At 44.6% G+C, this 27,681-nt stretch overlaps 1 protein-coding gene and 4 non-coding genes across 5 annotated transcripts; 1 reads left to right on the top strand and 4 right to left on the bottom strand.

Annotated features, from left to right (window-relative positions):
• Positions 1 to 3: 3 nt before the first annotated feature.
• On the bottom strand, positions 4 to 5,653 carry LOC120019801 (bcl-2-related ovarian killer protein homolog A-like). The gene is made up of 4 exons (XM_038963214.1): positions 5,446 to 5,653; positions 4,290 to 4,418; positions 949 to 1,112; positions 4 to 336 (listed from the first exon to the last, which is right to left on the bottom strand). The coding sequence occupies exons 1-4, from the start codon at positions 5,651 to 5,653 to the stop codon at positions 211 to 213; spliced, it is 627 nt and encodes a 208-aa protein (XP_038819142.1). The 3' UTR covers positions 4 to 210.
• A 20,299-nt stretch (positions 5,654 to 25,952) lies between these two features.
• On the bottom strand, positions 25,953 to 26,025 carry trnav-cac. Its single transcript has one exon. It is a non-coding gene; the product is annotated as a tRNA-Val (tRNA).
• Positions 26,026 to 26,352: 327 nt separating this feature from the next.
• trnav-cac lies at positions 26,353 to 26,425 on the bottom strand. Its single transcript has one exon. It is a non-coding gene; the product is annotated as a tRNA-Val (tRNA).
• A 326-nt stretch (positions 26,426 to 26,751) lies between these two features.
• trnav-cac lies at positions 26,752 to 26,824 on the bottom strand. Its single transcript has one exon. It is a non-coding gene; the product is annotated as a tRNA-Val (tRNA).
• A 727-nt stretch (positions 26,825 to 27,551) lies between these two features.
• Positions 27,552 to 27,624, top strand: trnav-aac. Its single transcript has one exon. It is a non-coding gene; the product is annotated as a tRNA-Val (tRNA).
• Positions 27,625 to 27,681: the final 57 nt, after the last annotated feature.

Genomic DNA, 27,681 nt, shown 5'->3' with positions numbered 1-27,681 from the left:
CGCACTAAAAAGGGCACCTAATTGGTGGAACTACCCAAATGAAATACTCTTTGGAAGAAGAGCAGTCATTGTTTGATTGTACAAATGTGATACTGTGACTTGGCAAGAAGGAAAGTCACTGTTTAGACAGTCATCAATCTTCCAGAAAATGTGTTCCATCAGGACTTCAAGTGCGTGTTCTTTCAACCTGGAATTCTTCTCCCAAGTCTTTCATGGCTCCTTCATAATGTAGATGTACAGTGTTGATAGAAAGTGCTTGCAGGATTGGGCAACGGGAGACAGCCAATGGGTCTGAGGAACGGCATCTAACTTCACCACACACCTCTTAATGTCCGTCTGGAAAAAGACAGGTCACATTGGAAATGCCTAAGAGAAACTGTCAGGACATTCTTTGCATCCTCCATCCTTCTCAACATGCATTGAAGGTCAGGAAAATAACCTTAGATCTAAGATATTTGAAGGAGGGCGATGTAAGGAATCAAGAAAAGACTATTGAGAAGCCAAAATCTCTGGTAATGTTGCCCATACACTTCCACTTGAACCGCTAGAGGGCAGCATAGGCTAAACTCTGCATCCTTCAAAAGACTACATTGAGGGGAAGGTCTGCTGCGCTTCAATAAGCATCCTGCTTCGCATACGCCGACAGCGTCATTGCATTTTGGTACACCAGAATGACCTTAATTTCCAATGAAACGCTGCGATTGCGTTGCAGAGGCAGCGCGTTCGGTGTGGTGCATACATAGGATTTATCGAACAAATGTCTGCGTAGACGGCTTGACAGAAATGGTAGCAGAAGGTGAATGTTAAACTTTTGTTGCATACATATCCAGATGAAGCTGCATACTATTTTGCGCAATGACGCTGTCGGTGTGTTCGAAGAACCACAACGATGTGGTAGTTACGAAACAAAACTGCCCCTTGGTCAACAACAACAGTCCAGCCACTCACCCATCCTCCGCGTTTCTTCAGCCAAGGGGCCAGGTTATTGCGGACAAACTGGCCCAGGCTGTCCACTATGGTTTGGACCGTAGCTGGCTGGTTCTGTCGCACGCAGTCCACCGCCAGAGCCCCAGCCACGGCGTACATAGATACCACCTTCCCCCATGTGATACCTATGGACGGGAGAGCGAGAATCACGGATCAGTTGGCTGATTGTGGTTATTTGATCATGATGCTTCATACTATTTATTACAATACTGCAACATTAATGAAAAGAACATAGCTCATATCAAAACAGTTGAGGCAGTTAGACTGCTGATAAGGGTGTATTGCAGTTCACCAGTCCCAATTCAAATACAGTGGGGTCCGAAATTGACACCATTGATATAAAGATAAGCAAAAATTACCAAATGAAATCAATCAAATACTGAGCTATATTAGAGGCTCAAAAACAGAGGGGTATTTATATTTTATAGTAATACAGTGGCTCAGAGAAAGATTCATTGTTAAACAATCTAAACAAACATTGACGCTCGTTTTCAATGCGTTAACTGCACTGAGCCTTTTTCTAAAATGGTTTATGAGTTGTAGAACACTGGGGGGGATAGACCATTCTTCCATACACAATCCTTCCAGATCCTTGATGTCCTTCATCTGAGTTTATGGTGGGCCTTCTTCCATTCATACCACAGGTTTTCAATGGATTTCAAGTCCGGAGACTGAGATGGCCATTGCAAAATGTTGCTTTTTGTGGCCAATAAACCATTTATTTGCATATTTTGATGTGTAAAGCCAAGTTTCAGCCTCCTGGTACTGGGTAAAGTTCACGGTGCCGATGACCATAAGAGCTCTATTTCCCTGTCGTGACCAAAAGCTCCAGTTCAAATCCATGTGCAAATGCCATTTAGCAAACAGGCATTTATATTTGTTGGATGACAAGAAAATACACTTTGGCCATGCACAGCAGTGGTGGATTTGGCGTCGCAATAAGAATACATGAGCAGAAAATAACCCCATACCTACTGTAAAATAGGATGGTGGATCTTTGATGTTATGAGTCTATTTTGCTTCCACTGGTCCTGGGGCCCTTAAGGTCAATGGCATCATGAACTTTACCCAGTACCAGGACATTTTAGCCAAAAACCTGGTTTCCTCTGCCAGGCGGCTGAAACTCTTCCAGCAAGACAATAACCCCAAGCACGCGTATCCATGGAAGAAGGCCCACCATCAACTCAGATGAAGGACATCAAGGATCTGGAAGGATTGTGTATGGAAGACCTACAAAGAAATGGTTAATTGGCAACAAAAATCAACATTTTGCATTGACATCTCAGTCTCCACTCTCCGGACTTGAAACCCATTGAAAACCTGTGGTTTGAAGTATTGAAAACAGGGGTGTCAATCGTTTTGACGCCTACCTTTGAGAAATGTTTGCAAATTTTTATTAAGGGTGTCAATTTCGGACCCCATTGTACTTTATTTTAAATTGCTCTACTTCTACATGCTGCAGTCTAGTGCAGAGATAGTACCAAGACACTGCATACTTCAGAAGTCAACTGTACAGTATGTCCATTATCCAGAGAGAAAGAGCAAGACGGTCGCGGTCGCATCAGAGCTCTACATCAAAGAAATGGTCATTAGTTTCCTAGTAAAGCCGTTTGGCTATCAGCCCTGTTATGACTGTGATGCTTGAAGAACGGAAAAACCTGCACTCATGGAAATAGTCTGCTTTGATGTATATATGTTTTGCATCAGAGGTCAGAACAAACGCGTTTCGGTGGCATCCTTCATCAGCGTTTAGAGAAGAGGCATTGGCCCATATTTATAGATGACATCACACTGCAGTACTGCTTCTTTCTTTGCATTATAGTCATTTAGCAGACGCTCTTATCCAGAGCGACTTACAGGAGTGATTAGGGTTAAGTGCCTTGCTCAAAGCCATAGACATATTTTTCACTTAGTCGGCTCAGGGATTCGAACCAGCAACCTTTCGGTTACTGACCCAATGCTCTTAACCGCTGGGGTACCTAACGCCATTTTTCATAATCATTATTTACATTCATTTTTCTACTATTTTCCACAAGAGCTTCAAAATAATAATAATAAAAGAAATGCACACCTGTTGCTCACAGGAAGCAAACTAACAGGAGTTATTCATATGACTGTGATGCAACAAGAAGGCTAATGGCATTAGCCTCCTTTAAGCATTTTTTGTTTGCCTTCACTGACTGACCTGTGACCTGGTTTTAGGGATCTATGGACCTCAGGGAAGGCTTAAACAAGCTAATTCCCTCTGGGACAGGGAGTTACTCACGTCGTCTAACTCCCTACAGAGATCTGACCCTGACGTGAGATGACCCAGCCAAGAATAGATTGTCTGGGGATAAGGAGAAGATGGAGGAAGAGAAGGGGTAGAAGGGAAGGGAGAGAAATCGGGGACATTGGGGAAGCAAGATTAGTTTGTGCACTTAGCAATGAGTAAAAGACGAGAGGCGAGGTTACACAGAACGTCTAGCCAAAGCACTTCCTTATCGAATGTAATCGAATGATGTCATAATGGTCTATGGTTGGAAGTTGAAACACTTAATTTCAATCGTTTTTTTAAGAACAGTTCATGATCAGAGTTGGGATTTTGATCCATTACAATCCATTATTCTGAGTGCAGCATTTGATTGACAATTAAATCATTATTCATTAGTCTCTATTGAAATCATTACATGTAAGGAATCTTGCTTATCTTTTTTTAGTCTAATAAATATACTGCCGTTTAACACCACATCCCAAAAGGCCAACGTTGCCTTGGTCAAAGGTTTGTTTTTCTGTCTGGAGGAATCCCACGGTGTTCCAAAAAGGCCTCTGGTGACGTCAAAACAGTCACAGTTCTGCCTAAATGCCTGCTCGAAAAATGCTTTCGAATGTAGCCTATTTTTATCTTTCCAGACACAGAGCCAAGTTTGAGCGACATATTATTAATGCAGCCCAGGGGACCCATCCTGTACTGTAGCAGTAATTCATGTATGGCATTGAATTACCTTTTCGCTCTTTAGTGACATGATCCATAGCAGAAACTGTGTGTACTAGTGACGGAATGTGAGCTGTTAGATAAAAATAAATGCATGTTTTTGTCAAAGTTTCAACTTGTCTATGTCCAATAGACAGAAAAACATGTCAAGTAAAGAAAATAAAGATGTAGGCTACTGTGTGATGCTTTTACACAGCAGAGACTGCATGTACCAGTGACGGAATAGGACAGTTGTTCCAGACACCTGATGTTCTTGTGTGTTGCCAAAAATCAGCCCTGACTGGTCAGCTTATGCAACATCAACCCCCAACCCTTTGAAGTTGTTCACCTGCTGCGAATATCTCTGTTGCCACAGCAACGAAGGCATCAGAAACCATGGTCTCCATGGCTACTGAGATGTTGAGCTGTCTCGCCACGTTCCGGTAGACACTGGGCCGCATGCACTCCAGCTCATCACCTAGAAAAACCAGGGGCGACCACAAGGCTGAACATTTAGGAACAGGATAGCGCTGAGAAAGCATGACTGGTCTATCAACCCAATTAATGACTTAAAGTTTCAATCCGCAATTGAAACAATAAAGTGCCTCCCCACCTGTTTCGGTAAAAAGCTGAGGAATAGGGCTGGAGAAATGTAATCGCTCAAATTCTTAGACAGAGCTATGGATGCAAGGACTGACCAGCCATGATATCAAACCTATAGTTTAAATCATGTTGAGGCTATATAGTGTTTGTTAACATCTACTTTGTTTACAAACATTGGAGTAAAAAAAACACTTATAATACGTTGGGTTCTGATGGGGTACAACAGTTGAACAAAGCTCATGAGGCCTTTATTTATAATTTATATTCTTCAAGAATCAATGGATACATATCATGAATTTATACATCCAAAATGGATGCAGCAACTGCAGATTGTTTCACTGTCAAATAAGGGGCAATCATTGAACCACAGGGGCGTTAGGATAACCAGACTGGTCATAGAAACTAAATCAGTTTTTCCCCAAACTTTTTTGGCTCTGTGACCAAGCTTTTAGAGATGTGTTGTGATCAACAAAGTAAACAAATCTATTGTCTTGGCCACAAACCAACCCAAGCTGAACAAAATCAGTCATAGCCCACAACCCACCAGTGTGTCCAGACAGGTCCTGCGCCACCCATTTAGTAAATATAGATGATGAACAAGAGGGGCCTGTGGGGTATGCAAGTGTCATCTCACCTGTCTCAATTAGCATACCAAACTGAACCATTCAGTAGCTTGATTGCCCTCACCCCGGACTGCCAGCCGGTTTTTAATAGCATTCTGGGTCATGCATGTCAGTCTGTGCCAGTCCTTAATCTCAAGGCAAGCCACTGATAAACACGTGGTGGACAAATCCAGTACAGTGTGTACCATATCTATTCAGTGGAACATAGGGATTCTCAAGAGAAATTAGGCCATTTTTTATGTGAAGTTTCACATGTAATGGTTTGCAGCAGGTTCTTACCGAGACAGAGAAGCACAGCAGCCACATCACAAAGCGTTGAGTCCACCTGAGTTTTGGACGAGCCTAGTCCATAGAGGTTGAGCCTAGAGTGTATGTAGTCCCTACACAGTGCCTTGGACTTGGACACTAGTTCTTTGTCGGACGGGGAATGATCAAAGGCCTCCATCACCCCGGCTGCAAACACAGAAGAGCGACGAATCACCTCCATCTCCCAAGCAGGATTCTGATTGTGAAAAACCTGACCACTTCAGTGTATCAGTGCCTGAGTGGTTCTGCTCAGCGGCAGCTCCCAAAATGAAGATAATCTTTAAATCTGTTAAAAAAAAACAAAAAAATGGCCTATCACAAACGTTTTACATGTTAACAAAATATATATTTTTAATGAAATACAAATAAGAATGGTCAAATTGCATTCAAACTTTAATTTAATAAACCACTTTATGTAACTCCAAGTAGGTTGTATGATTCATAAACTTGCCATAGAGGCATAGCCAAGACCGACAATTATCATAGGTCTACAATTATTTAATATCCATATATATGTACGAAAGAAATGTCAAGCTAGAATAACCTAGTGAATTTCCCCTCGTTCATTTTACTAGATATAGACCAATTTATGTAGGCTGAGAAATTTGTAAAATACTATTTCCGAATTAATTACTCATTATTAATCCTCGATCAAACCTATTAACCTGTAGCTATTAAGAGTATCTTCCAAAATTAATATAGAAAATTCCACCCGACACCTGCTGAAAGACACGCATCACAGTGATCTTACCGATGCCATTTTGATTGGATTCAAATCATTCCTTGGGTGCCAAGTTAAAACATGTATATCCCTTCGGGAAAGTACTGTCGAATACAGTGCTCAAATTACAAATCCTGTCTGCATACCGTCACAATTTTAACAAACAACGCAATCTCAACGCAAAAAATCGTTGATGAAATTCCTTTTCTTGCGCGCGACCTTTTACAATAAATACAGAAAACAAGCCATATTAACAAATGTAGCTACTAGACAGTACTTCGTGTGCAGACCAAATTCATAGAAAACGGTATGTCCACTCTTCGCTTTCCTTCTATAGCAAATTATTTGGGTTGAGATGACGCGAAGCGCAGCCAAAGAGAGCGTCTTTTCATGCCCCACCCACTTCACCGGGCGCAGTGCTCAACTATCGTTGGCCCCGTTCATAAACTTTACATCCTAAATGTGTTGTTGCCTTCTTTAACCTAATAGGCATGAATATTCATTTGAACATTCATTTTATTATATGTCTTGCTTATCTCAAGGAATTTCATTCACATTTTTATTTAAATTAAGGGAAAAACTAGGCTACATAAAATAAATAGGCTAACCTGGCTGCAACTCAATAAAATAATTATCATAAGCCTAGTAGCTATAAAACATTTAAGGGTATTGAGCACCCGTGGCACCGTTCCCATTGTTAAGCATTATTATCTCTATATTTAAATTGACCTAAACGACAGAGACGCCAAGAGTGGAGCACCTTCAAATCACATGGATTTTGTGTTGTAGATATGTGGTAGTAGAGTAGTGTAATTTAATGCTTGTAATTGTTTATAAATGCCTTCATTTTGCTGGACCCCAGGAAGAGTAGCTGCTACCTTGGCAGGAACTAATGGGGATCTGTAATAAATCCTAATACACATACAGGGGTTAGAATACTTAGAAATAGAATCCACCTCTTTATGAGCAAATTACATGCGCTCTAAACTCCAAATGTAGACTATACTAATAAACCAGATGTAGATGCATCAATTGATTTATATCAGGGTAAGGATTTCATTTGGGATATTATACTACTTCTACCCCTCTCTTTCAGTTTCCGTAGTGTAAAAGGTATTGCGTTTGCCTAACACACAGGAGCCAGTCACATACAGTCATTTAAAAGTATGGACAGTACTTAAAACAAATCAAACATGTGTCCAAACCACTTCCATCAATGTAAATAGATGATCAGCTCCTTTCCACTAGATGTTGGAACATTGGCGCGGGGACTTGCTTCCATTCAGCCACAAGAGCATTAGTGAGGTCAGGCACTGATGTTTGGCGATTAGGCCTGGCTCACAGTCGGCGTTCCAATTCATCCCAAAGGTGTCCGTAGGGGTTGAGGTCAGGGTTCTGTGCAGGCCAGTCAAGTTCTTCCACACCGATCTCGACAAACCATTTCTGTATGGACCTCGCTTTGTGCACGGGGGCATTGTCATGTTGAAACAGGAAAGGGCCTTCCCCAAACTTTTCTCCCAAAGTTAGAAGGACAGAATCATCTCAAATGTCATTGTATTCTGTAGCGTTAAGATTTCCCTTCACTGGAACTAAGGGCCCTGAACCATGAACAACAGCCCCCGACCATTATTCCTCCTCCACCACACTTTAGAGTTGGCATTATGTATTCGGGCAGTTAGCGTTCTCCTGACATCCGCCAAACACAGATTAGTCCTTCGTACTGCCAGATAGTGAACTGTGATTCATCACTCCAGACAACTAATTTCCGCTGCTCCAGAGTCCAATGGCAGCGAGCTTTACACCACACCGAATACAACAGCTGTAGATCTTACAGTGAAATGCTTACTTATGAGCCCCTAAATAACAATGCAGTTTTAAAAAATATGAATAAGAAATAAAAGTAACAAGTAATTAAAGAGCAGCAGTAAAATAACAATAGCGAGACTATATACAGGGGGGTACAGGTACAGAGTCAATATACGGGGGCACCGGTTAGTTGACGTAATATGTACATGTAGGAGAGTTATTAGTGAATATGCATAGATGCGTAGTGTTGCATCCGAGGATAGACGATTTTCACGCGTTACGCGCTTTTAAACAGCTTGGAAAATTCCAGATAATGATGTCATGGCTTTAGAAGCTTTTGATAGGCTAATTGACATAATTTGAGTCAATTGGAGGTGTACCTGTGGATGTATTTCAAGGCCTACCTTCAAACTCAATGCCTCTTCGCTTGACATCATGGGAAAATCAAAAGAAATCAGCAAAAACCTCAGAAAAGAAATTGTAGACCTCCACAAGTCTGGTTCATCCTTGGGAGCAATTTTCAAATGCCTGAAGGTACCACTTTCATCTGTACAAACAATAGTGCGCAAGTATAAGCACCATGGGACAACGCAGCCGTCATACCGCTCAGGAAGGAGACGCGTTCTGTCTCCTAGAGATGAACGTACTTTGGTGCAAAAAGTGAAAATCAATCACAGAACAACAGCAAAGGACCTTGTGAAGATGCTGGAGGAAACGGGTATAAAAGTATATATATCCACAGTAAAACAAGTCCTATATTGACATAACCTGAAAGGCCGCTCAGCAAGAAAGAAGCCACTGCTCCAAAACCACCATAAAAAAGCCAGACTACGGCTTGCAACTGCACATGGGGACAAAGATGGTACTTTTTGGAGAAATGTCCTCTGGTCTGATGAAACAAAAATAGAACTGTTTGGCCATAATGACCATCGTTATGTTTGGAGGAAAAAGGGGGAGGCTTGCAAGCCGAAGAACACCATCACAACCGTGAAGCACGGCAGCATCATGTTGTAGGGGTGCTTTGCTGCAGGAGGGACTGGTGCACTTCATAAAATAGACGGCATCATGAGGGAGGAAAATGATGTGGATATATTGAAGCAACATCTCAATCAGTCAGGAAGTTAAAGCTTGATGGCAAATTGTTCTTCCAAATGGACAATGACCCCAAGCATACTTCCAAAGTTATGGCAAAATGGCTTAAGGACAACAAAGTCAAGGTATTGGAGTGGCCATCACAAGGCCCTGACCTCAGTCCTATAGAAAATTTATGGGCAGAACTGAAAATGTGTTTGCAAGCAAGGAGGCCTACAAACCTGACTCAGTTACACCAGCTCTGTCAGGAGGAATGGGCCAAAATTCACCCAACTTATTGTGGGAGCTTGTGAGGGGCTACCTGAAACGTTTGACCCAAGTTAAACAATTTAAAGGCAAATACTTTTGCTACCAAATACTAATTGAGTGTATGTAAACTTCTGACCCACTGGGAATGTGATGAAAGAAATACAAGCTGAAATAAATAATTCTCTCTGCTGTTATTCTAACATTTCACATTCTTAAAATAAAGTGGTGAACCTAACTGACCTAAGACAAGGAATTTTTACTAGGATTAAATGTCAGGAATTGTGAAACTGAGTTTAAATGTATTTGGCTAAGGTGTATGTAAACTTCCGACTTCAACTGTAGCCTATATCAAATTGGCTATTTAGTTGAGCGCTGATGCCTCCACATGATAAGCAGTGGCCACTATGCCAACGCCAAGGGCACCAAATATTTATCTTGTCCATGCCCAGTGCGCCTCTGCAGGTGGCGGACTAAACTCAACTCAATGGTGAAGGAAGTTTCTGATAACTTCATCAACAGAGTGGAGCAGAGACCAGGCTTTGTGGAATCTAGCTCTGACTACATTGATTCGCCGAAGGTCAATACTTTAAAAAATCTGAAACATGAAAGGCTTACCTTGTACCTATGTTTGTCCTCTGTAGTTGCGTGCCTTGCTTTGTTTGCTGAAATACATACTTTTTCAATAAATGTTAATCAAATACAACCACCGACTTTTTGCTCGTTTTTGTTCTTCAGATGGCAATTTAGCGAGGATGCGCATGTGTCAATTGAATATCCAATGACATAGGCCTAGGTCTCCAAATACTCATTGTCCAATCAAATCACCCAATCTAGAGATAATGTGTCGATCCAAAAAATATGCCAGGGAGATATTGTCGTGGAAATTCTAATCAATAATGAGGAGAGACAAGGTCAATCACCAATCAGGATATTTACTTTATTCAAAACTTATTAACAAGAGAGCATAGAGTAAGTGCTCTGCAATAATGAGGCTGGTCGACCCAACACTCTTGAGTGTTGTGCCGAGAGCTCTGACATACAAAGATATTGTATAGCAACGATACCCCCTCCTATTCTACATAACAAACAGCAGATGTCTGGAATGGGTCAAAAGGTGAGACTTGATATATGAGAAAGGAGTATCCCCCAGCCAGATCGCATTTTCTGTGAAGACTGTTCTTATTGTACAGAAACCAGAATTTGGCCCCTAAGACAAGGTTCCTCTCATCATTATCCATACCCAAGCCATCTCTCCCTAGTGCCTTACATTACATCTCATCCCTTACATTACACAAACACAAACTCATTCTATGAAATGCATGCTGTATGTTTTTATCACCAACCCATTAAATCAATTGTCAGCTCCAGATACTCCTATCTCGAGTAAAATGTCCTTGACCACACGCCTAGACTAGCTGCAGGGAGCTGGAGTAGAGCCCATCCCTTAGTAGAACAGAAATGTCTTACAATTTGTTAAGTATATTTAATTGTTAACTATTCATATTAAGCAAAGCAGGTAAGCATGTTACATGTTAATTTCCCTCACAATATGTATACTGCAGCTAAGAAAGTAATATTAAGTGTATGTTGTGTAGTAAGCTGTTAGCCCATGTGCTTCACCCTAATAATTTGTTTGCTTATATGTTTGCTTATATGCCCCCTTTATTTATCCTACAGTTCTGACTTGGTGTACAGGGAGAACACTAAGAACGGCCCATGTTCTGAATTCTGCCGCTGTACATTTCAAAAGTGCAAAATAAATAGTTATTGACTATGTCTGTCCTAGCTTGCTCATAAATGTCTTATCAGCTATGTTTTTTTTAATGCATTAAGGCTGAATGAACTGAGGCTGAATGAACTGTTTCGCTGCCAGACAAGGCTCCGCTGATAGACAGGTGTAGCAGTGGTAAGATGTTGGGACTGCTGTTGGGACAGTGTTGTGCTGCAGAATGAGGACCCAAAAGCGACGTAATAGTAACAGAGTCTTTATTCCAGAATAAAACAAATAATGATTCTCCTGGATACTATCCTCTCGTCAACAGAGAGGAACGACTGGAGACGCGACCACAGACTGCAGGTCGCTTCAGGAAGGCACTGGCCGTAGCTGACATTGACACCTGCTCACACGCAGCATCTGAAGAAGGCAAAGAACACGACAGGGCGGAACAAGGACACAGGAACAGCAAACGTCAAACAAGAATCCGACAAGGACAGAAGCGGAAAACAGAGGGAGAAATAGGGACTCTAATCAGAGGGCAAAATAGGGGACAGGTGTGAAAGAGTAAATGAGGTCGTTAGGAGAATGAGAAACAGCTGGGAGCAGGAACGGAACGATAGAGAGAGAGAAAGAGGGAAAGAACCTAATAAGACCAGCAGAGGGAAGCACAGGGACAAGACATGATGAAAGACAAAACATGACAGTACCCCCCCACTCACCGAGCGCCTCCTGGCGCACTCGAGGAGGAACCCTGGCGGCAACGAAGGAAATCATTAATCAACGAACGGTCCAGCACGTCCCGAGATGGAACCCAACTCCTCTCCTCAGGACCGTAACCCTCCCAATCCACTAAGTACTGGTGACCACGTCCCCGAGAACGCATGTCCATGATCCTCCGTACCCTGTAAATAGGAGCGCCCTCGACAAGGACGGGGGGGGGGGAGGGAAGACGAATGGGGGCGCGAAGAAAAGGCTTGACACAAGAGACATGGAAGACAGGGTGGACGCGACGAAGATGTCGCGGAAGAAGCAGTCGCACAGCGACAGGATTGACGACCTGAGAGACACGGAACGGACCAATGAACCGCGGAGTCAACTTGCGAGAAGCTGTCGTAAGGGGAAGGTTACGAGTGGAAAGCCACACTCTCTGACCGCGACAATACCTAGGACTCTTAATCCTACGTTTATTGGCGGCTCTCACAGTCTGCGCCCTGTAACGGCAAAGTGCAGACCTGACCCTCCTCCAGGTGCGCTCACAACGTTGGACAAAAGCCTGAGCGGAGGGAACGCTGGACTCGGCGAGCTGGGACGAGAACAGAGGAGGCTGGTACCCAAGACTACTCTGAAACGGAGATAGCCCGGTAGCAGACGAAGGAAGCGAGTTGTGAGCGTACTCAGCCCAGGGGAGCTGTTCTGCCCAAGACGCAGGGTTTCGAAACGAAAGGCTGCGTAATATGCGACCAATCGACTGATTGGCCCTTTCTGCTTGACCGTTAGACTGGGGATGAAACCCGGAAGAGAGACTGACGGAAGCACCAATCAAACGACAGAACTCCCTCCAAAACTGTGACGTGAATTGCGGACCTCTGTCTGAAACGGCGTCTAACGGGAGGCCATGAATTCTGAACACATTCTCAATGATGATTTGTGCCGTCTCCTTAGCGGAAGGAAGCTTAGCGAGGGGAATGAAATGTGCCGCCTTAGAGAACCTATCGATAACCGTAAGAATCACAGTCTTCCCCGCAGACGAAGGCAGACCGGTAATAAAGTCTAAGGCGATGTGAGACCATGGTCGAGAAGGAATGGGAAGCGGTCTGAGACGACCGGCAGGAGGAGAGTTACCTGACTTAGTCTGCGCGCAGTCCGAGCAAGCAGCCACGAAACGGCGCGTGTCCCGCTCCTGAGTAGGCCACCAAAACCGCTGGCGAATAGAAGCAAGCGTACCCCGAACGCCGGGGTGGCCAGCTAACTTGGCAGAGTGAGCCCACTGAAGAACAGCCAGACGAGTAGAGACAGGAACGAACAGAAGGTTACTAGGACAAGCGCGCGGCGACGCAGTGTGAGTGAGTGCTTGCTTTACCTGTCTCTCAATTCCCCAGACAGTCAACCCGACAACACGCCCCTCAGGGAGAATCCCCTCGGGGTCGGTAGAAGCCACAGAAGAACTAAAGAGACGGGATAAGGCATCAGGCTTGGTGTTCTTATTTCCCGGACGATAGGAAATCACGAACTCGAAACGAGCGAAAAACAACGCCCAACGAGCCTGACGTGCATTAAGTCGTTTGGCAGAACGGATGTACTCAAGGTTCTTATGGTCAGTCCAAACGACAAAAGGAACGGTCGCCCCCTCCAACCACTGTCGCCATTCGCCTATGGCTAAGCGGATGGCGAGCAGTTCGCGGTTACCCACATCATAGTTGCGTTCCGATGGCGACAGGCGATGAGAAAAGTAAGCGCAAGGATGGACCTTATCATCAGACTGGGAGCGCTGAGACAGAATGGCTCCCACGCCCACCTCTGAAGCGTCAACCTCGACAATGAATTGTTTAGTGACGTCAGGAGTAACAAGGATAGGGGCGGATGTAAAACGCTTCTTGAGGAGATCAAAAGCTCCCTGGGCGGAACCGGACCACTTAAAGCAAGTCTTGACAGAAGTCAGAGCTGTGAGAGGGGCAGCCACTTGACCGAAATTACGAATGAAACGCCGATAGAAATTAGCGAAACCGAGAAAGCGCTGCAACTCGACACGTGACTTAGGAACGGGCCAATCGCTGACAGCCTGGACCTTAGCGGGATCCATCTGAATGCCTTCAGCGGAAATAACAGAACCGAGAAATGTGACAGAGGAGACATGAAAGGCGCACTTCTCAGCCTTCACGTAGAGACAATTCTCTAAAAGGCGCTGGAGTACACGTCGAACGTGCTGAACATGAATCTCGAGTGACGGTGAAAAAAATCAGGATATCGTCAAGGTAAACGAAAACAAAAATGTTCAGCATGTCTCTCAGTACATCATTAACTAATGCCTGAAAGACAGCTGGAGCATTAGCGAGACCGAACGGCAGAACCCGGTATTCAAAATGCCCTAACGGAGTGTTAAACGCCGTTTTCCACTCGTCCCCCTCTCTGATGCGTACGAGATGGTAAGCGTTACGAAGGTCCAACTTAGTAAAGAACCTGGCTCCCTGCAAAATCTCGAAGGCTGACGACATAAGGGGAAGCGGATAACGATTCTTAACCGTTATGTCATTCAGCCCTCGATAATCCACGCAGGGGCGCAGAGTACCGTCCTTCTTCTTAACAAAGAAAAATCCCGCTCCGGCGGGAGAGGAAGAAGGCACCACGGTACCGGCGTTGAGAGAAACAGACAGATAATCCTCGAGAGCCTTACGTTCGGGAGCCGACAGAGAGTATAGTCTACCCCGAGGGGGAGTGGTCCCCGGAAGGAGATCAATACAACAATCATACGACCGGTGAGGAGGAAGGGAGCTGGCTCTGGACCGACTGAAGACCGTGCGCAGATCATGATATTCCTCCGGCACTCCTGTCAAATCACCAGGTTCCTCCTGAGTAGAGGGGACAGAAGACACAGGAGGGATAGCAGACATTAAACACTTCACATGACAAGAAACGTTCCAGGATAGGATAGAATTACTAGACCAATCAATAGAAGGATTATGACATACTAGCCAGGGATGACCCAAAACAACAGGTGTAAAAGGTGAACGAAAAATCAAAAAGGAAATGGTCTCACTGTGGTTACCAGATACTGTGAGGGTTAAAGGTAGTGTCTCACATCTGATACTGGGGAGAAGACTACCATCTAAGGCGAACATGGGCGTGGGCTTCCCTAACTGTCTGAGAGGAATGTCATGTTTCCGAGCCCATGCTTCGTCCATAAAACAACCCTCAGCCCCAGAGTCTATCAAGGCACTGCAGGAAGCAGCTGAACCGGTCCAGCGTAGATGGACCGACAAGGTAGTACAGGATCTTGATGGAGAGACAGGAGTAGTAGCGCTCACCAGTAGCCCTCCGCTTACTGATGAGCTCTGGCTTTTACTGGACATGACATGACAAAATGTCCCGCAGAACCGCAATAGAGGCAAAGGCGGTTGGTGATTCTCCGTTCCCTCTCCTTAGTCGAGATGCGAATACCTCCCAGCTGCATGGGCTCAGTCTCTGAGCCGGTGGGAGGAGATGGTTGAGATGCGGAGAGGGGAAACACCGTTAACGCGAGCTCTCTTCCACGAGCTCGGTGACGAAGATCTACCCGTCGTTCTATGCGGATGGCGAGTGCAATCAAAGAGTCCACGCTGGAGGGAACCTCCCGGGAGAGAATCTCATCCTTAACCTCAGCGTGGAGTCCCTCCAGAAAACGAGCGAGCAACGCCGGCTCGTTCCAGTCACTGGATGCAGCAAGAGTGCGAAACTCTATAGAGTAATCCGTTATGGATCGATCACCTTGACATAGGGAAGCCAGGGCCCTGGAAGCCTCTTTCCCAAAAACTGAACGATCAAAAACCCGTATCATCTCCTCTTTAAAGTTCTGATAAACGTTAGAACACTCAGCCCTTGCCTCCCAGATAGCTGTGCCCCACTCCCGAGCCCGACCAGTAAGGAGTGATATGACGTAAGCGATCCGAGCTCTCTCTCTTGAGTATGTGTTGGGCTGGAGAGAGAACACAATATCACACTGGGTAAGAAAGGAGCGACACTCAGTGGGCTGCCCAGAGTAACATGGTGGGTTATTAACCCTAGGTTCCGGAGACTCGGAAGACCAGGAAGTAGCTGGTGGCACGAGACGAAGACTCTGAAACTGTCCTGAGAGATCGGAGACCTGAGCGGACAGGGTCTCAACGGCATGACGAGCAGCAGACAATTCCTGCTCGTGTCTGCCGAGCATTGCTCCCTGGATCTCGACGGCAGTGTTGCGAGAATCCGTAGTCGCTGGGTCCATTCCTGGTCGGATTCTTCTGTTGTGCTGCAGAATGAGGACCCAAAAGCGACGTAATAGTAACAGAGTCTTTATTCCAGAATAAAACAAATAATGATTCTCCTGGATACTATCCTCTCGTCAACAGAGAGGAACGACTGGAGACGCGACCACAGACTGCAGGTCGCTTCAGGAAGGCACTGGCCGTAGCTGACATTGACACCTGCTCACACGCAGCATCTGAAGAAGGCAAAGAACACGACAGGGCGGAACAAGGACACAGGAACAGCAAACGTCAAACAAGAATCCGACAAGGACAGAAGCGGAAAACAGAGGGAGAAATAGGGACTCTAATCAGAGGGCAAAATAGGGGACAGGTGTGAAAGAGTAAATGAGGTCGTTAGGAGAATGAGAAACAGCTGGGAGCAGGAACGGAACGATAGAGAGAGAGAAAGAGGGAAAGAACCTAATAAGACCAGCAGAGGGAAGCACAGGGACAAGACATGATGAAAGACAAAACATGACAGACAGCTTTATGTACAGTAGGCCCTAACAGTTTGTTGGCACTGTTTGACACCGTTATAGTGCAAATTATGTATTGTTTAGTGTTGTGTAGTGGCTTTGCTGGCATGTCAGAGTAAACGTAGCTAGCTTTTTAGCCTGATACCAGTGATGGTGTAGGCCTAAATCAGCATGTTGTTTGTGTAACAGTATCTTCTAAATCAAAGACGAATAGGCAAAGCATTAAAATGTTAGCTACATGAAGTAGCTAAGAGAAAACATTTAATGTAGCCAAAGATTATAGTGTGTCACGCCCTGACCGTAGAGAGCTTTTTATGACTCTATTTTGGTTTGGTCAGGGTGTGATTTGGGTGGGCATTCTATGTTCCTATTTCTATGTTTTCTATTTCGTTGTGTTTGGCCGGGTGTGGTTCTCAATCAGAGGCAGCTGTCTATCGTTGTTTCTGATTGAGAACCATACTTAGGTAGCTTTTCCCCACCGATGCTTTGTGGGTAGTTGTTTTCTGTTTTGTGTTTCTGCACCTGACAGAACTGTTCGTTGTCGTTTTGCTCTTTGTTATTTTGTTCAAGTGTTCTTTTGAAAATAAATCATGAACACTTACCACGCTGCGCTTTGGTCCACACCTTCTTCAACAGACGATCGTTACAGAACTACCCACCATCAAAGGACCAAGCAGCGTGGTAAGAGGGAGCAGCGTCTTTTGGAGAGTTGGACATGGGAGGAAATCCTGGACGGCAAGGGACCCTGGGCACCGATGGGAGAATATCGCCGTCCTAAAGAGGAGCTGGAAGCAGCTAAGGCGGAGCGGCGACGCTACGAGGAGTTGGCTCGAAGAGGTGTGCACGAGAGGCAGCACCAGAATTTTGTTTTGGGGGGGGGCACACGGGGAAAGTGGCGGAATCAGGTCATAGACCTGAGCCAACTCCTTGTGCTTGCCGTGGGGAGAGTGTGACCGGGCAGGCACCGTGTTATGCGGTAAAGCGCACGGTTTACCCAGTGCGCACTCATAGCCCGGTTCGCTATATTCCAGCTCCTCGCATCGGCCAGGCTAGAGTGGGCACCCAGCCAGGACGGATGGTGCCGGCTCAGCGCATCTGGTCTCCAGTGCGTCTCCTCGGCCCGGGTTATCCTGCGCCAGCTCTACGCACGGTGTCCCCGGTTCGCCAGCACAGCCCAGTGCGGCCTGTTCCAGTGCCCCGCACTTGCCGGGCTACAGGGGGTATCCAGCCAGGACGAGTTGTGCTAGCTCTGCGCTCCAGACCTCCGGTGCGCCTCCACGGTCCAGTGTATCCTGCGCCGGCTCTGCGCAAGGTGTCTCCAATGCGCCTGCACAGCCCAGTGCGTCCTGTGTCAGCACCTCGAACGTGCCGGGCTGAAGTGGGTATCCAGCCAGGAAGGGTTGTGCCTGCTCCACGAACCAGGCCTCCTGTGTGTCTCTCCACTCCAGTGATGATCCATGGCAAGAAGCCTCTAGTGATGATCCATGGCACGAAGCCTCCAGTGATGATCCATGGCAAGAAGCCTCCAGTGATGATCCATGGCACGAAGCCTCCAGTGATGAGCCATGGCACGAAGCCTCCAGTGATGAGCCATGGCACGAAGCCTCCAGTGATGAGCCATGGCACGAAGCCTCCAGTGATGAGCCATGGCACGAAGCCTCCAGTGATGAGCCATGGCACGAAGCCTCCAGTGATGAGCCATGGCACGAAGCCTCCAGTGATGATCCATGGCACGAAGCCTCCAGTGATGATCCATAGCAAGAAGCCTCCAGTGATGATCCATGGCACGAAGCCTCCAGTGATGATCCATGGCACGAAGCATCCTGTGTGTCTCTCCACTCCAGAGACGTTCTCCAGTCCGAAGCCTCCAACAAGGGTGCCCAGTCCGGGGCCCGCTACGAGGGTGCCCAGTCCGGGGCCTACAACGAGGTAGCCCGCTACGAGGGTGCCCAGTCCGGGGCCTACAACGAGGTAGCCCGCTACGAGGGTGCCCAGTCCGGGGCCCGCTACGAGGGTGCGAGGCTGCCCACCACTAGGCTATTTATGACAATGTTATGAGACAGACCCTTTTTTACATCATACACATGTCTGGGCAGCAGGTAGCCTAGTGGTTAGAGCATTGGGCCAGTAACCGAAAGGTCACTGGTTTGAATATCCGAGCTGACAAGGTGGAAAACCTGTTGATGTGCCCTTGAGCAAGGCACTTAACCCTAATTTGCTCCAGGAGGGCTGTACTTCTATGGCTTACCATAAAATAACACCTTTCACTGCATGTGAGTTATTACATCAAACCAATCAGGATGGCAAAGAACGCTGAAGTCCTGTCGGCAACAACAAAACATTCTGTGGGGTGATGTATTATGGAGGACCTGGCTAGCCAGTCTATTCCCTATAATGTAAACTTCCACAGAAATTATTTCAAATGTATAACTTCAAATTAAACCAAATTGTTGCGCTCATGACTACTGGTTTCAATAAAATGTTCAGCCAACTTACAAGCACATTTTTTATGAATGTATTGTTACAAATTAACTTGCAAGGTTGCTAGCTAACTAGCCTGCTAACATTATGTTAGCACTACAGGTTTTGCTATCAACACCTAGCTTACAGCTATAATAAAGTAAACCAAATGTTTGGAAATACATAACCTCATCTAACCAGCTATCAACAAATGTTAGCTTTATGCAGTTGTCTTAGCCAGCAAGCTAGCCAGCCAGCTAACATTAGCTATTTAGCTAACTAGCCATTAGCCTAGCCAACAACCACGGTTATGGTCAGCAAGATAGAGCCCAACTATTGGAGTCCAGCTAGAACACAATTAGCACAACACAACTAAAACATAACCACAGATCAAAGCAAAAAATGAGCAGAGACTTACAGGGCCCATCCAATGGTAAACATTTTAAAAGCATGCAGGCTGAGTTAGCTACCAAAGGCAGGGGAGGCGGGCACTTCACCAGCCGATGGAGAGTCAGGGAAATCCCAAATAGATACAGTAGATTCCAGATGTCCGTCAGCTAGAGCGCTAGCACTAAGCCAAGGTGGAGAGAAAAAAACTCCCATAGCCTACTTCACAAAGAACATGCCGAAAAGTTGACAAAACAAAGGAGAGCAGACAAGGTTCTACAAAATTAGAGCAAGCAAGTATGATTTTCTCTTTCATTTTGATCCTACTGGAGAAGACACCAGGGCCTGCCGTTCTAAATTCTAACAGGTTCGCACTAGATCAGTGTGGAGCGATTCCCAGTGCGCCTTCCGTCAGAAGAAGAGAGACCTAAGACAACAACATAGCATGGCAGCAACACATGACAACACAGCATAGTAGCAACACAACATGACAACGACATGGTAGCAACACAACATGGAGGCAGCACAACATGGTAGCAGCACAAAACATGGTACAAACAGTATTGGGCACAGACAACAGCACAAAGGGCAAGAAGGTAAAGACAACAATACATCACGCAAAGCAGCCACATCTGTCAGTAAGAGTGTCCATGATTGAGTCTTTGAATGAAGAGATTGAGATATAACTGTCCAGTTTGAGTGTTTGTTGCAGCTCGTTCCAGTCACTAGCTGAAGCAAACTGAAAAGACGAGCGACCCAGGGATGTGTGTGCTTTGGGGACCTTTAACAGAATGTGACTGCCAGAACGGGTGTTGTATGTGGAGGATGAGGGCTGCAGTAGATATCTCAGATAGGGGGGAGTGAGGCCTAAGAGGGTTTTATAAATAATCATCAACCAGTGGGTCTTGCGATGGGTATACAGAGATGACCAGTTTACAGAAGAGTAGAGTGCAGTGATGTGTCCTATAAGGAGCATTGGTGGCAAATCTGATGGCTGAATGGTAAAGATCATCTAGCCGCTCGAGAGCACCCTTACCTGCCGATCTATAAATTACATCTCCGTAATCTAGCATGGGTAGGATGGGGTTCTGAATCAGGGTTAGTTTTGCAGCTGGGGTGAAAGAGGAGTGATTACGAAACCAGGTCTAGATTTACCTTTAGCCTGCAGCTTTGATATGTGCTGAGAGAAGGACAGTGTACCATCTAACCATACTCCCAATTATTTGTATAAGGTGACTACCTCAAGCTTTAAACCCTCAAAGGTAGTAATCACACCTGTGGGGAGAGGAGCATTCTTCTTACCAAACCACATTACCTTTGTTTTGGAGGAATTCAGAACAAGGTTAAGGGCAGAGAAAGCTTGTTGTAGTGCGTTTAACACAAAATCTGGGGAGGGGCCAGCTGAGCATAAGACTTTATCATCTGCATATAAATGAATGAGAGAGCTTCCTACTGCCTGAGCTATGTTGTTGATGTAAATTGAGAAGAGCGTGGGGCCTAGGATCGAGCCTTGGGGTACACCCTTGATGACAGGCATTGGCTGAGACAGCAGATGTTCTGACTTTATACACTGCAATCTTTGAGAGAGGTAGTTAGCAAACCAGGCCAAAGGCCCCTCAGAGACACCAATACTCCTTAGCTGGCCCACAAGAATGGAATGGTCTATCGTATCAAAAACTTTGGCCAAGTCAATAAAAATAGCAGCACAACATTGCTTAGAATCAAGGGCAATAGTGACATCACTGAGGACCTTTAAGGTTGCAGTGACACATCCATAACCTGAGCGGAAACCAGATTGTATACCAGAGAAAATTCTATAGACATCAAGAAAGCCAGTCAGTTGATTATTGACACGTTTTTCCAACACTTTTGATAAACAGGGCAAAATATAAATAGGCCAACAACAGTTATGATCAGCTTGATCTCCCCCTTTAAATAAAGGATGAACCGTGGCTGCCTTCCACGCAATGGGAACCTCCCCAGAGAAGAGAGACAGGTTAAAAAGGTCAGAGATAGGCTTGCCGATTATAGGGGCCGCAACCTTAAAGAAAGCTCTAAACCATCTGACCCAGATGTTTTTTGGGGGAATAGTTTAAGGAGCTCCTTTAGCACCTCAGACTCAGTGACCGCCTGCAGGGAGAAACTTTGTTGCGGGGCAGGGGGAAAAGAGGGAGGAGCATTGGGGCTAGTCGCATTAGAAGGGATGGGAGATGAGGAAATGTTGGACGGGCAAGGAGGCATGGCTGAGTCAAATAGGAATCCTGACTTAAGGAATTAGTGATTAAAAAGCTCAGCCATGTGCTTCTTGTCAGTAACAACCACATCATCAACTTTAAGGGACATGGGCAGCTGTGAGGAGGAAGGTTTACTCTCCAGTTCTTGAACAGTTTCCCAGAACTTCTTGAGGTTAGACCCACAGAGAGAGAACTGCTCCTTAAAGTAACTAACTTTGGCCTTCGGGATTGCCTGAGTGCACTTATTTCTCATTTGCCTGAACGAGAGCCAGTCATCCTGAGTATGCATTCGCCAAACGCAATTCTTAAGGTGGAGTAACTCTGCAAGATCACGGTCGAACCAGGGGCTGAACCTGTTTTTAATTCTCATTTTCTTTATGGGGGCATGTTTGAAACAATATCACTGAAAATATTAAAAAAGAAGGTCTTCGACTGAGGGCGATCAAGCGGATTCTATACCAATTTACAGAGGCCAGGTCATGAAGTTTCATTAAAGTTTTTTAGCAAGCATCTATGACAAATCAGGACAGGTTGTTTCACTGAGCAGCCATTACGAATACAGGCTCTAAAACAGTGATCACTAAGGTCATTACAGAAAACACCAAACTGATACCTATCAGGATTATTTGTGAGGATAACGTCGAGTAGAGAAGCCTTTTCTGGGTGTTTGGAGTCATACCTTGTGGGATTGGTAATAAACTGAGAAAGATTTAGGGAGTCCCATTGCTTTAGGACTTGGTCAGGTGATTTAATGTCCCAGTTTAGGTCACCTAGCAGGACAAATTCAGACTTAGTGTAAGGGGCCAGGAGAGAGCTTAGGGCAGGTAGGGTACAGGCCGGTGCTGATGGAGGACAATAACCTGATTGGTGGAGTGCTGCAGAGATATTTGTCCTTCTGGAAGGTTCTCCCATTTCCACAGAGGAACTCTGGAGCTCTGTGAGATGAACATCGGGTTCTTGGTCACCTCCCTGACCAAGGCCCTTCTCCACCGATTGCTCAGTTTGGCCGGGCGGCCAGCTCTAGGAAGAGTCTTAGTGGTTCCAAACGTTTTCCACTTAAGAATGAGGGAGGCCACTGTGTTCTTGGGGACCTTCAATGCTGCAGACATTTTTTGGTAACCTTCCCCAGATCTGTGCTTCGACACAATCCTGTCTCTGAGCTCTACGGACAATTCCTTCGTCCTCATGGCTTAGTTTTTGCTCTGATAAGCACGGTCAACTGTGAGACCTTATATAGACAGGTGTGTGCCTTTCCAAACCATGTCCAATCATTTGAATTTACCACAGGTGGACTCCTATCAAGCTGTAGAAACATCTCAAAAATGATCGACGGAAACAGGATGCACCTGAGCTCAATTTCAAGTCTCCTAGCAAAGAGGCTGAATTATTATGTAAATAAGGTATTTCTTAAAAATAAAATAAAAACTGTTTTCACTTTGTCATTATGTGTGTAGATTGATGAGGAAAAAATGTAATTTAATGCATTTTAGAATAAGGTTGTAACGTAACAAATGTGGAAAAAGAGAAAGGGTCTGAATACTTTCCGAATGCACTGTATGTTCAGTACCAATCAAAAGTTTGGACACACCTACTCATTCAAGGGTTTTTCTTAATTTTTATTATTTTCTATATTGTAGAACAATAGTGGAGACATCAAAACTATGAAATAACACATATGGAATCATGTAGTAACCAAAATGTATTTTACATATGAATTCTTCAAAGTAGCCACCCTTTGCCTTGATGACAGCTTTGCACACTCTTGGCATTCTCTCAACCAGTTTCATGAGGTAGTCACCTGGAATGCATTTCAATTAACCGGTGTGCCTTGTTAAAACTTAAGTTGGGGAATTTCTTTCCTTCTTAATGCGTTTGAGCCAATCAGTTGTATTGTGACACGGTAGGGGTGGTATACAGAAGATAGCCTATTTGGTAAAAGACCAAGTCCATATTATGGCAAGAACAGCTCAAATCAGCAAAAAGAAACGACAGTCCATCAATACTTTAAGACGTGAAGGTTAGTCAATCCGGAACATTTCAAGAACTTTGAAAGTTTCTTCAAGTGCAGTCGCAAAAACCAACAAGCGCTATGATGAAACTGGCTCTCATGAGGACCGCCACAGGAAAGGAAAACCCAGAGTTACCTCTGCTGCAGAGGATACGTTCATTAGAGTTACCAGCCTCAGAAATTGCAACCCAAATAAATGCTTCACAGAGTTCAAGTAACAGACACATATCAACATCAACTGTTCAGAGGAGAATGCGTGAATCAGGCCGTCATGGTCGAATTGCTGCAAAGAAACCACTACTAAAGGACACCAATAAGAAGAAGAGACTTTCTTGGGCCAAGAAACTTGAGCAATGGACATTAGACCTGTGGAAGTCTGTCCTTTGGTCTGATGAGTCCAAATTTGAGATTTTTGGTTCCAACCGCCGTGTCATTGTGAGATGCGGAGTAGGTGAACAGATGGTCTTTGCATGTGTGGTTCCAACCGTGAACCATGGAGGAGGAGGTGTGATGGTGTGGGGGTTCTTTGCTGGTGACACAGTTGTTGATTTATTTAGAATTCAAGGCACACTTAACCAGCATGGCTACCGCAGCATTCTACAGCGATACGCCATCCCATCTGGTTTGCACTTAATGGGATTATCAGGACAATGACCCAACACACCTCCAGGATGTGTAAGGGCTCTCCAAGAAGGAGAGTGATGGAGTGCTGCATCAGATGACCTGGCCTCCACAATAACCTGACCTCAACCCAATTGAGATGGTTTGGGATGAGTTGGACAGGAAAAGGAAAAGCAGCCAACATGTGCTCAGCATATGTGGGAACACCTTCAAGACTGTTGGAAAAGCATTCCTCATGAAGCTAGTTGAGAGAATGCCAAGAGTGTACAAAGCTGTCATCAAGGCAAAGGGTGGCTGCTTTGAAGAATATAAAATATATTTTTAATTGGTTACTACATGATTCCATATGTGTTACTTCATAGTCTTCACTATTATTCTACAATGTAAAGAATAAAGAAAAACCCTTGAATTATTAGGTGTGTCCAAACTTTTGACTGGTACTGTATGTGTATGTATTTCTTTGTTTATTTTCAGTCATTGGCCTACTTTGTCAAAATGCGTTTCCGCCCGGTCTCAAACCGGGGACCTTTCCCAAGTAAGGCACACTACGTGAACTGCTTTAGGTGGTACTTGGGTGTCAGTTTGCCTGGGTGGTGGATTAGTCACTCTCAGAGCCTAATTAACTCAGAAATTGCTTTGTCTATTACCTTAACATTGATGCAGTGTTTTTTTTATAAAGAAATGTCCAGGACTGTTCTATTTATGTATAGTGTAGGCCAGAATTTGGCCGCAGGTGATTTTATTTGGCCCCCTTAAGTTTTCTGAGCAAAATATATACATATTTATTTTTTATTCTCCCCAAAACTCCTCCGTTTCATAAGCTGTCGGGTGGCTGGTCTCAGACGATCCGGATGTGGAGGTCCAGTGCTGACGTGGTTACACATTGCCGGTTGGACGTACTGCCAAATTCTATCAAATGATGTTGGATGCAGTTCATGGTAGAGAAATTAACATACATTTATTTGGCGACAGCTCTGGTGGACATTCCTGCAGTCAACATGTCAATTGCATGCTCCTTCAAAACTTGAGACATCTGTGGCATTGTGTTGTGTGACAAAACTGCACATTTTAGTGGCCTTTTTATTGTCTCCAGCACAAGGTGCACTTGTGTAATGATCATGCTGTTTAATCAGCTTCTTGATATGCCACACCTGTTAGGTGGATGGATTATCTTGGCAAAGGAGAAATGATCACTATCAGGGATGTAAACACATTTGTACACAAAACTGGAGAGAAATAAGCATTTTGTGTGTTTGGAAAATGGACAAAACATTGGACCAACACTTTACATGTTTGTTTATAATTTTGCTCAGTATAGAAACAATTAGTTGACTGCAAATTGACTGCAGTCATCCGGAACAACAACGGCTATCTCCTCCTATATTGTGCTTTTGCATGTTCGATGTCTCATTGGAGGTCGTAGCGGGCTTATTTATATGGATCCATGTCCGTGTCCCGTTCCTTGTAATCGGTAGCTCTAGCCTTTAACCCAGCATGGATACCTTCATATAGTCACTGTGGGGACGCCGTAGTCTATGCACTTATTGATGAAGCCTGTGACTAATGTGGTAAACTAGCCTAGCCTCTGTTTCATCGGAACCACTTCCGTATTACCATTGCATTGCTGCTGTTTTTTATTTAAAGAAATGTTCAAGCCTGTTCTATTTATGTAGCCCTATGAATTTGTTAGTTTATTTCCAGTTATCGTCTCTGTCAATTTTGTTAAAATATGTTTCCGCCCGGTTTTGAACCGGGGACCTTTCGCGTGTGAGGCGAACGTGATAACCACTACACTACGGAAACCTTAGAAAATGTCACTTGGGTGTCATTTTGACTGGGTAGATTCGTCGCGCTCAGAATCTAATGAAGTTAGAAATTGCTTAGTCTATTACCATTGTATTTCCACTGGTTATTTGAAGAAATGTCTAAAACAGTTCCATTGATGTATACTGTAGTCCAGATTTAGCCACGGGACGATTTTTTCCTTAAGCGGATCGTTAGGGGGCCGAAAATTAATTACAACCGTACTGTATGTAACGAATTTAGCAAAAACGTATTATATACTGTACTGTAGACCAATGGATGTGTTGTCAATTTTCAGTTATTGTCCCCATCTATTTTGTTAAAATTTGTTTCCGCCCGGTTTTGAACCGGGGACCTTTCGCGTGTGAGGCGAACGTGATAACCACTACACTACGGAAACTGAGTTACAAGGGGGCTTGGGTAGGAGTTTGAGTGGGTGGGGGGGTTCGTTGCCCTCAGAATCTAATGAATGTATAAGTTGCTTAGTCTATTTCCATCAATGGTGAAAAAAGTACCCAACTACACTTTGGAACATATCTACATTAATGTAAATCACTTTTTGCAGGTGTTTTTACTAACTTTTGTCTAACAATCAAAAATAAATAACTTTTTTTTTAAACTTGGGAGGGGGGGCAAATAAAATCACTCTGGGAGCTGGGAAACACTACTGTAGGCTAACGTATTTGTTCATTTTCAGTTATTGGCCCTATCTATTATATTAAAATATGTTTCCGCCCGGTTTCGAACCGGGGACCTTTCGCGTGTGAGGCGAACGTGATAACCACTACACTACGGAAACTGACATAGAAGAGAAGAAGTAGTGCTGATGTTTGGGAGTGGAGACCTATTTTAACCTAAATGAGCTCAAAGTCAGCACTGTATGTTTACTAAAATATGGTTCCATCTTGTCTCGAAACGGGGACCTTTAAATGTGATGTCCTGTTGTACAGACAGACCGATAGACATGTGACTGTTGGATCTTCCTCTGAGTTCAAGTACTTCAGTACTTACCTGTATGATGGCGATACAGGTATATTTTAGAGGCCCAGAATGTAGCTGAAGAGAGAGTAGTGGGAAATGAGTGATAATACACTGACAATAATTGCTCTGAAGAGCCTTCAATTCAACACAATTCTACTTATCCCATCGGGAGCCAATGTCTTTACCAGGTCCAGCTGTTCCCCTCCCAAATATTAAATTGTTCGTGCTTCATGTCCAAATCAACCTAAACTATCTCAAATTGATTGTGTAGCTCAATGCTGTCAATAACAGATGATTTCAACATAAAGAGCGGGAAATGGTAAAATAGCTACTATTGACTTTCATTAGATTTGTGCCACAAATGCTACAAGTTTTGCATTTCCCAGTGTCAGGGAAACAAAATCAAAGCATAGATTGCTGTCATACCTTGTCCATTGACTGCCAACACTACAGGGTAAGGAAACCAGTAATTTTGTAAACCAGTAATTTTGTGATTTGGGTGAACTATCTATTTAACTTAATTTAAGTCATGCATTTCGTACCTAGTTTCCGTAGTGTAGTGGTTATCACGTTCGCCTAACACGCGAAAGGTCCCCGGTTCGAGACCGGGCGGAAACACTTTTCCAAAATTTGACAGTACCCTAGGTCTCACAACAAATAAATTCACTAAATAAA

Source organism: Salvelinus namaycush, chromosome 25 (genome assembly GCF_016432855.1).
Source record: "Salvelinus namaycush isolate Seneca chromosome 25, SaNama_1.0, whole genome shotgun sequence".
Taxonomy (NCBI): Eukaryota; Metazoa; Chordata; class Actinopteri; order Salmoniformes; family Salmonidae; genus Salvelinus; species Salvelinus namaycush.
Note: the sequence above shows the minus strand (reverse complement) of the source record. Positions and strands in the feature narration are given on the sequence as shown.